The following is a 10,905-nucleotide window of genomic DNA, read 5'->3' on the forward strand; positions in this document are numbered from 1 at the left end:
ACTAATTTAAAATTGTAAGAGTTCAAAAACACAAATAATCACAGATGACAGAGTTCAAAATACAGTCATGATGACAATCTTAAGAGAATATTGTCAAATGTCTGTGACTCGTAATAGGTGCAAAAAGCAGTATGTGTCTGCCCTGTTTTCACCTTATTTTAATCACTTGGCATCTGATTTTATCCCGAAACTCTGTTCAGTCATTACACCTGATAATTCTGGAACTGTGTTTAATCAAATAATGTTTGGCAACCGTACAGAGGTCTTGTGTACAGATCGGTGTTGTTCCCTACCCAGGTTGCTTGTCACTGCGCGTGCGAGAGAGAGAGAGAGAGAGAGAGAGAGAGAGAGAGAGAGTCTAAAAGTTTTCTGAGTCTCCTTATTTTTTCTTTCTTACCTCTTCCCTCCCATCGAAGTCTCCACACGAATTCAACACATCTCTTTTATAACTATAGGCCTGGTCCATTGGACAGATTATAAATGACCATAAACCTACTTTGCAAATGACATCTTTAACAAATTTTTATCCACTTTATCTCGACTCGTTATGGAACTCTTAGATGATTTAAACCATTTCTTTGATGGAGAAAGTTGTCGGCGGATCACACTGTAAATATCCTTAAACGTTGGTAGAGACCACAAAACCTCAAGTACACGACAGGACAAGGGCTTACAGTCATATCTATCTTACACCTTGAGTGTTTTTTTTTCAACTCTTGAACAACATGTATGTGTAGACTGTTTGTGCCTTCATTCAACTGTCTTTCTTAACAAAATGACACGATTCATACCAAAACATATGACCGATTTCTACCTCACTAGTACCCCTGCACGGCCCTGGGGAAAGTTTTGCAAAACAACTGTAGTCGGAGGTCAGTTATAACTAAAAGACCCAAACACAGAATATATCAGAAGAATTACACTTAAATTATACTATTGAACCTGTTCACCATCAGGCTATCAAGCTATCGCAAAGTAGTAACTAAAATGGACAGTTCCTTTATTTTAGTGGAATGTTACTGATAGCCGAAGTCTAAGCACACTAAGTCGTTTTCTCCTGGCGACAAGACCAATTACAGTTCTTTTGCAAAGCCGATCCCTGCCCGCCCCTCCCTTCACTTCGCAATCTTGACTATTATTTAACTACTAACTAGGCCTGGCTCATTGGACAGATTATGAATGACCATGCACCCACTTTGCAAATGACGTCTTTCACCCAAAATTAAAAGAAGTGATTTCACTTTAACACCTGAATGTAATATAGAGGTGCAAATGAGGTGCACTAACTTACTCTTTAAAATGATTAGGTCACAAATTACACGCTATGTTTGAGTATTTAAGGGTCCCACATGAAGAGGTTTGTATCAAAGTTTCACTCTCCTGGAACCATGAATGTCCCTTATTATGTCATTTATAATAACTGTATGCGGTTAAATTCTTTCTAAATAATTATATGCCTGCTAGTTTGTTGTCAGAGCTGTCACCTTGGAGAATAAGGGGCCAACATCAGCGTCTCATTTGCCAACAAAACATGTTTACTCTATTCTAAGAATGAAAATACAAAATGATTTGTAGAGACCACAAAACCACGAATACACGACTTGGCAAGTCAGATCTATAAAACACATTGCATATTGCATATAATACACATTGCACGTGATTTTTCAGCTCTTGGACAACACTTTGAATGTGTGGTCGGCTGATACCTTACTTAAATATTATTTTGTAACAATATAACACAATATAGGGCTAGGACCCAACCTAGAGAATTTGACACTACACTTTGCTGAAAACAGTTAGGGTGAAAACTGCTCTTCTGTTTGGTTGTTGCATAATATTTTATTTCAGTTTTTTTGGAGAGAAGAGTAGAATATTTTCAATTTTTGGGACATGAACTAGAAAGAGTGAGATGCCGGAAGCTAATTAATATTTTTTTCTACGGATGAGTATATGATTTCTCAAATGTGTATGTATACATGTGTGAGCTTGCGCTCGTATGAGAGAATGGGAAGTCACAGACACCTTTAACATTAGAGGATTTTTTCTGTATGTTCAAACGAAATTCATACATTGCTCCCGTTCTGACCAAAGCTACATGACCAAAGCTACATCCCGACTGTTGCCTATGGCGTTGAAATCACAGTAGGAGCTCTATTGGAAGGCAGTTTGTGTCTATGCTTGTTGATTACATATAAGTTCGATTTGTATTACTTTTTTTGCGTTTGTCATATCCATTTTCGTCTTTCTTTTCTTCATTTTCTATTTACTAAATGGTGTTATTCGTGTTGTACTGTAGCCAGGGGCACATGTATATATTAGGCTGATTAAACTTTTAATTCTGGTATGTATACACTGATCAAATAAGTAAAAGTAAACGATAACTCCCTTTCATGGTGGTATATATATTTATTGTTTATTTTCAAACATAACGTGCTTTTCATGAATATGAGCAAAAATGTTCAGAACTAAAATAAACAACAACAATTGCGCACTGAGTACATTACAGGGCACACTGACTGTAGAACTTGTACTACAAACAATTTCAAGCATATGATACCGCCAGATAATATAAGGTTAATTGTATATGGTGGGACTTTTTTTCAATTTTTTCGAGACATTTTACTCGTCTTTACTTCAAAGCATAGTTCAGAATCAGGTTTTGTAACTCAAACCCTGACATCTTACTTAGGTGGTCCACCTGGCCCATTTTCAAGTACACACTGACCAATTAGTTTAGGGCAGTTACGTTCCCGATTTCCCCAACGTCCCTTGAAGTTAAGGAAACTAAACTCCCCTGTAAACTGTCCTTTGGCGGCCATCTTGACAACTTTGAGGTTATCTGCAGTCTTCCATGCTGTTCCCGCGCTACAGAGATCTTTCAACTTGTCTCCGTTGAAAAGCTTCTTGTACACGTGGTCCCCTGTGTTTGGCCAGATACCATGGGATCCCTTGGATGCGTAGACCTGAGGGTGTGTGCAATCAGTGGTATAAACGGTGCGATCCCCTTTCTTGAATTGGCTACCACTCCACAAAAACTCTCCACCATATTTGTTAGTGATCTCAGAATCGTGGATCGACAAATATATGGAGTAAATTTTGTTATTATTGAACTTGATCTTTACGTGTTCCCAGTCTCCAACGTGATTACCAAAGGTTGAATACCCTCCTGCGCAGCCGTTAATTCGAGGACATAGGCAATGGCCCCACGCCTTGACGCACGGGCATACGTTATCAAAATATAATCCCACACACGCCCGTTTTCCTCTGTTGTATGGAAAGAAAAACCAATAGGTGATTTCAACAACGCTACCCTTGTCTTCGTATATAGCATATGCTGGGGCGCTGGCAGGATCCTGACCTTTAAAGACGGCAGGTTCTCGGCACGAGGGACAAGATAACGGCGTCTTAGTTTCAAGGTAACAGTTGCTGTTACAGGTGGGCAGTGTGCTCGGAGTGACGAAAGTCGGACTGCCACCGCGTAAGTTGACGTGTTGGAGGAAATAATCGACGCTGGATGGTTTCCATTCCTCTCCCACGGCCAACCGGACAACCGGCGCCCACAATTTCGCGGCGGCGACGATATCTGCGTGACTCCTTCCAGTGAGGCCAACCTTCCGTTTATTCTGACACTCTCGTATCTTTTTGAATATGTTGTTAAGCCATCCGCTGCTTGGTGACGAATGGAATGTGACAATCATCAACAGAAGGCACCAACGTACTGGGACGACCATCCTGAAACACGGTTGGAGAAGATTTTATCTTTTGGTAGATTTTTTCAAGATCTGCAAGAAGTAGGAAAACCAAATGCAGATAACTATTATAGGTATCGAAATCAGTCTTTAAACACAAAAGACAAGATGAAAAGGAAACCATTAATCATTTTATTTTAATCTGTAAGAATGAGACTGCATATGGTACACTGTGCCACGTTGTTGGTAGAATTACCAGTTGATACTAGTAAATAAAATAAAACGGCCGTCTCTATTGTTCATATATTAATACTATGAAGTTGATACTAAAGATCATTTACAATAAAATTATGTCACTGTTTCCTATCAAATTTTTCGTCAAGATATTGTCTCCCTACATGTACCATGGTTATTCATTACATCAAAAGAACACGGGTATTAAGAGAGGCTATAATAGCGGTCCCAAACCTCATTTTATAATTGTAAAAATGCTGTAAAAGGGGTGGTAGAAATAAACAAATGTGAAAAATTCTTTTTTAGCTTTAACATTTCTGGTTATTGCGCGGTGCATTTCAGGTAAAATCAAATAATAAAGACGTATATAACAGAACAACCATGTAAAAGACAATAATTTGTGGATTATACAATCCTGAATGATACCGCCTGAGCAGATTTCGTGATAGTCATGTGAGAAAGCTGACCGCGTGACACCGCTGTTAGGGCGTGTCCGTGGGTGTCAGAGGAGTTTTTAAGTCGTGAATGGACATAGCTGTGGCGGAACAGTCAACTCCTCTACACACACACACACACACACAAAAAGAAAAAACTTTCTCTACAGTATTCACAGTATAATACAGTATTTTATCGTATTTCTCGATATCCACGACATCCTTTCTGTTATCGAGTATACGAAGGGGTAAATAAATTTAAAAATTACACTTAGAAGGGCCTTTTTTAATTCTTCCGAGACACTTCTACATTGATACCAAGTAAATATCAACTATACTCACATTTGTGCTGTACCAGTTCGGATAGATAATTGGTTTTGAAGCCGTCAGTGGAATTCGGTAGATGCTGCAGCAGTATTTCACTTGATGCCCGCAAACGTTGCCGCTTGCCTGGTGTGACTCTAAAAGTGGGTGCGGAGTTGACGGCACTGTTTTTAAAGGGGAAGATGTCATTCTATTGGCTAGCGACTGCTGAGTGAGATGTACTAGTATGTAAGCAGTGCAGCATGAAAAGGGTGTTAACTGCTTAGATCATAAGGTTTGGCCGGAAAATACGTTTAGAAATGGACATGTTATTCCATTTTTGGGAGTGTAAAATATTTGAAGTCAATCACGGCGCAATCGGTAGCGTGCAAGGCTGTTAAAAAATCCAATCCAATCATCCACCATGGTAACGAGCCACGAGTAGTCACGAGTTCGAATCCCTGATGAGGCATGTCACCTGTCCCTCGGATACGAGCTGGTCACGTGATCGGGAAGGCGCGAATACGAATGCAGGCACTCGTCGGTCCCGGCAAATTACCTTTTGCATAAAAAGCCGGTATACTTTCGCATAAGTGATCGATTTGGCAACAACTTTTGCTGTTCGTTATCATAGTGTCTGCCTCGTCGATAACACTTCCTTACTCTTCATTTAAAGGTTCTTAAAATGATGATTAGGCGGGGATGGTCATTGATCTCTATCCTTTACCAGCTACGCAACAGATCAAACTTGAATTGAGTCAGTATAGCAAACCCGCCATGGTGCCATGCACGTCATACTGCCCTTTCATCTCAGAGAGCTGTCTTCTCGGTGGCATTATCAACAAAATAATTTATTTTATTTACTTATTTTTTTCGAAAATCACGTCACCGCTATTGCTTTACCCAATGCTACATTTTGTTGTGTTTTTAATGCCATCCCCTCCTCTAGGGCCTTGCTTCTCAAGACTGTTCATATTGTCTTACAGTACCCGGGGCAACTCCACAATGGCCATTAGAAATGGCAAAGACTACTCAAATCCAAAACTGCCAAACTGTGAACCGCTTTAGCTCTCGTCGTGCTCGATAACTTCACAGGTGAAGTCAGACGTAATCTCACTGTAAACCAAAATGAAAATAAAAGCATCAGAAATCATCTGGCTAGTTACGTTCCGAGCAGTCTTATCAATAAAAGCGACCAAACTTGATATTGTTTCGGTAGCTTTCCCGCTTTGGCACCACGTCATACCGCCTGTAAACCGCGTTCAGCAGAAAAAGAAAGTATCCTCTCGGCGGAATTGTCGCCAAATATGTTGTCTTTGTCAAAATTCACATGGTTGCAATTGCTTGAAAGGAAAACGCACCAGCTTCAACACATTTGAACGTTTTTAATGATTCCCTCTTTTCAAGGGCTTGCTAAAACTAAAATCGCCCCCCTGTGCTTTTTAACGTCATAGGCGATACCAAACTAAATCTCAGCTCAAAACAAAGTCATAGTAAAAAAAAAAAAAAAAAGAATCTATCTCGGAACGCTCCGTGTCGGCTTCTCAACCAAGGTCTCGTGTACATCATCTACTTCAACGTTCAATGATAATACGATGTTCGGGGAAAGGCGTTGTTCGGGATGAAATTCATTTTTTACGGCTCACGGGCTATCGATTGTAATTTCGGACATTTACATGTGCATCCCAACTGGCCCTCTTCATGACAAGGCAGAAAGTTTGCATTTGATTTAGGATTTTCTAACGAAGCTGCCGCGGTTCCGTGGTAACTTCGCTGACTGAAACGCAACTAGTAAGACAAATTCCCGTGTTCGAATTCTACAACGAACAGCACAATTTTTTGTTGCTGGAAATCATTTCTAAAAATTTTCTTTGGTTACTATAAGAGGAAACTCGCAACCACGGAGGGTGGGCGGGTCATTCACGGCGCAATCGGTAGCGTGCAAGGCTGTTAAAAAATCCAAAACAATCATCCACCATGGTAACGAGTCACGAGTAGTCACGAGTTCGAATCCCGGATGAGGCATGTCACCTGTCCCTCGGATACGAGCTGGTCACGTGATCGGGAAGGCGCGAATACGAATGCAGGCACTCGTCGGTCCCGGCAAATTACCTTTTGCATAAAAAGCCGGTATACTTTCGCATAAGTGATCGATTTGGCAACAACTTTTGCTGTTCGTTATCATAGTGTCTGCCTCGTCGATAACACTTCCTTACTCTTCATTTAAAGGTTCTTAAAATGATGATTAGGCGGGGATGGTCATTGATCTCTATCCTTTACCAGCTACGCAACAGATCAAACTTGAATTGAGTCAGTATAGCAAACCCGCCATGGTGCCATGCACGTCATACTGCCCTTTCATCTCAGAGAGCTGTCTTCTCGGTGGCATTATCAACAAAATAATTTATTTTATTTACTTATTTTTTTCGAAAATCACGTCACCGCTATTGCTTTACCCAATGCTACACGGGGCAACTCCACAATGGCCATTAGAAATGGCAAAGACTACTCAAATCCAAAACTGCCAAACTGTGAACCGCTTTAGCTCTCGTCGTGCTCGATAACTTCACAGGTGAAGTCAGACGTAATCTCACTGTAAACCAAAATGAAAATAAAAGCATCAGAAATCATCTGGCTAGTTACGTTCCGAGGAGTCTTATCAATAAAAGCGACCAAACTTGATATTGTTTCGGTAGCTTTCCCGCTTTGGCACCACGTCATACCGCCTGTAAACCGCGTTCAGCAGAAAAAGAAAGTATCCTCTCGGCGGAATTGTCGCCAAATATGTTGTCTTTGTCAAAATTCACATGGTTGCAATTGCTTGAAAGGAAAACGCACCAGCTTCAACACATTTGAACGTTTTTAATGATTCCCTCTTTTCAAGGGCTTGCTAAAACTAAAATCGCCCCCCTGTGCTTTTTAACGTCATAGGTGATACCAAACTAAATCTCAGCTCAAAACAAAGTCATAGTAAAAAAAAAAAAAAGAATCTATCTCGGAACGCTCCGTGTCGGCTTCTCAACCAAGGTCTCGTGTACATCATCTACTTCAACGTTCAATGATAATACGATGTTCGGGGAAAGGCGTTGTTCGGGATGAAATTCATTTTTTACGGCTCACGGGCTATCGATTGTAATTTCGGACATTTACATGTGCATCCCAACTGGCCCTCTTCATGACAAGGCAGAAAGTTTGCATTTGATTTAGGATTTTCTAACGAAGCTGCCGCGGTTCCGTGGTAACTTCGCTGACTGAAACGCAACTAGCAAGACAACTTCCCGGGTTCGAATTCTACAACGAACAGCACAATTTTTTGTTGCTGGAAATCATTTCTAAAAATTTTCTTTGGTTACTATAAGAGGAAACTCGTAACCACGGAGGTTGGGCGGGTCAATCACGGCGCAATCGGTAGCGTGCAAGGCTGTTAAGAAATCCAATCCAATCATCCACCATGGTAACGAGTCACGAGTAGTCACGAGTTCGAATCCCGGATGAGGCATGTCACCTGTCCCTCGGATACGAGCTGGTCACGTGATCGGGAAGGCGCGAATACGAATGCAGGCACTCGTCGGTCCCGGCAAATTACCTTTTGCATAAAAAGCCGGTATACTTTCGCATAAGTGATCGATTTGGCAACAACTTTTGCTGTTCGTTATCATAGTGTCTGCCTCGTCGATAACACTTCCTTACTCTTCATTTAAAGGTTCTTAAAATGATGATTAGGCGGGGATGGTCATTGATCTCTATCCTTTACCAGCTACGCAACAGATCAAACTTGAATTGAGTCAGTATAGCAAACCCGCCATGGTGCCATGCACGTCATACTGCCCTTTCATCTCAGAGAGCTGTCTTCTCGGTGGCATTATCAACAAAATAATTTATTTTATTTACTTATTTTTTTCGAAAATCACGTCACCGCTATTGCTTTACCCAATGCTACACGGGGCAACTCCACAATGGCCATTAGAAATGGCAAAGACTACTCAAATCCAAAACTGCCAAACTGTGAACCGCTTTAGCTCTCGTCGTGCTCGATAACTTCACAGGTGAAGTCAGACGTAATCTCACTGTAAACCAAAATGAAAATAAAAGCATCAGAAATCATCTGGCTAGTTACGTTCCGAGGAGTCTTATCAATAAAAGCGACCAAACTTGATATTGTTTCGGTAGCTTTCCCGCTTTGGCACCACGTCATACCGCCTGTAAACCGCGTTCAGCAGAAAAAGAAAGTATCCTCTCGGCGGAATTGTCGCCAAATATGTTGTCTTTGTCAAAATTCACATGGTTGCAATTGCTTGAAAGGAAAACGCACCAGCTTCAACACATTTGAACGTTTTTAATTATTCCCTCTTTTCAAGGGCTTGCTAAAACTAAAATCGCCCCCCTGTGCTTTTTAACGTCATAGGTGATACCAAACTAAATCTCAGCTCAAAACAAAGTCATAGTAAAAAAAAAATGAATCTATCTCGGAACGCTCCGTGTCGGCTTCTCAACCAAGGTCTCGTGTACATCAGCTACTTCAACGTTCAATGATAATACGATGTTCGGGGAAAGGCGTTGTTCGGGATGAAATTCATTTTTTACGGCTCACGGGCTATCGATTGTAATTTCGGACATTTACATGTGCATACCAACTGGCCCTCTTCATGACAAGGCAGAAAGTTTGCATTTGATTTAGGATTTTCTAACGAAGCTGCCGCGGTTCCGTGGTAACTTCGCTGACTGAAACGCAACTAGTAAGACAACTTCCCGGGTTCGAATTCTACAACGAACAGCACAATTTTTGTTGTTTATTGTTTCGGTAGCTTTCCCGCTTTGGCACCACGTCATACCGCCTGTAAACCGCGTTCAGCAGAAAAAGAAAGTATCCTCTCGGCGGAATTGTCGCCAAATATGTTGTCTTTGTCAAAATTCACATGGTTGCAATTGCTTGAAAGGAAAACGCACCAGCTTCAACACATTTGAACGTTTTTAATGATTCCCTCTTTTCAAGGGCTTGCTAAAACTAAAATCGCCCCCCTGTGCTTTTTAACGTCATAGGTGATACCAAACTAAATCTCAGCTCAAAACAAAGTCATAGTAAAAAAAAAAAATGAATCTATCTCGGAACGCTCCGTGTCGGCTTCTCAACCAAGGTCTCGTGTACATCAGCTACTTCAACGTTCAATGATAAAACGATGTTCGGGGAAAGGCGTTGTTCGGGATGAAATTCATTTTTTACGGCTCACGGGCTATCGATTGTAATTTTGGACATTTACATGTGCATCCCAACTGGCCCTCTTCATGACAAGGCAGAAAGTTTTCATTTGATGTGGGAATTTCTAACGAAGCTGCCGCGGTTCCGTGGTAACTTCGCTGACTGAAACGCAGCTAGCAAGACAACTTCCCGGGTTCGAATTCTACAACGAACAGCACAATTTTTTGTTGCTGGAAATCATTTCTAAAAATTTTCTTTGGTTACTATAAGAGGAAACTCGTAACCACGGAGGTTGGGCGGGTCAATCACGGCGCAATCGGTAGCGTGCAAGGCTGTTAAAAAATCCAAACCTATCATCCACCATGGTAACGAGTCACGAGTAGTCACGAGTTCGAATCCCGGATGAGGCATGTCACCTGTCCCTCGGATACGAGCTGGTCACGTGATCGGGAAGGCGCGAATACGAATGCAGGCACTCGTCGGTCCCGGCAAATTACCTTTTGCATAAAAAGCCGGTATACTTTCGCATAAGTGATCGATTTGGCAACAACTTTTGCTGTTCGTTATCATAGTGTCTGCCTCGTCGATAACACTTCCTTACTCTTCATTTAAAGGTTCTTAAAATGATGATTAGGCGGGGATGGTCATTGATCTCTATCCTTTACCAGCTACGCAACAGATCAAACTTGAATTGAGTCAGTATAGCAAACCCGCCATGGTGCCATGCACGTCATACTGCCCTTTCATCTCAGAGAGCTGTCTTCTCGGTGGCATTATCAACAAAATAATTTATTTTATTTACTTATTTTTTTCGAAAATCACGTCACCGCTATTGCTTTACCCAATGCTACATTTTGTTGTGTTTTTAATGCCATCCCCTCCTCTAGGGCCTTGCTTCTCAAGACTGTTCATATTGTCTTACAGTACCCGGGGCAACTCCACAATGGCCATTAGAAATGGCAAAGACTACTCAAATCCAAAACTGCCAAACTGTGAACCGCTTTAGCTCTCGTCGTGCTCGATAACTTCACAGGTGAAGTCAGACGTA

General features: G+C 41.3%; 1 protein-coding gene across 2 annotated transcripts; it reads right to left on the reverse strand.

Moving 5' to 3' along the window:
• Window positions 1-2,386: 2,386 nt before the first annotated feature.
• On the reverse strand, window positions 2,387-4,839 carry LOC106173424 (uncharacterized). 2 transcript variants are annotated; one of them, XM_087010047.1, is made up of 2 exons: window positions 4,700-4,839; window positions 2,387-3,732 (listed from the first exon to the last, which is right to left on the reverse strand). In XM_087010047.1, coding segments are annotated over exons 1-2 (1,053 nt in total). In that variant the 5' UTR covers window positions 4,702-4,839; the 3' UTR covers window positions 2,387-2,681. The 2 variants fall into 2 exon arrangements, with proteins under 2 accessions (XP_086866173.1, XP_013410016.2); XM_013554562.2 differs by having other exon boundaries at window positions 2,387-3,782; window positions 4,700-4,826.
• Window positions 4,840-10,905: the final 6,066 nt, after the last annotated feature.

Source organism: Lingula anatina, chromosome 3, assembly GCF_051362555.1.
Source record: "Lingula anatina isolate TDL-2025a chromosome 3, LinAna3.0, whole genome shotgun sequence".
Taxonomy (NCBI): domain Eukaryota; kingdom Metazoa; phylum Brachiopoda; class Lingulata; order Lingulida; family Lingulidae; genus Lingula; species Lingula anatina.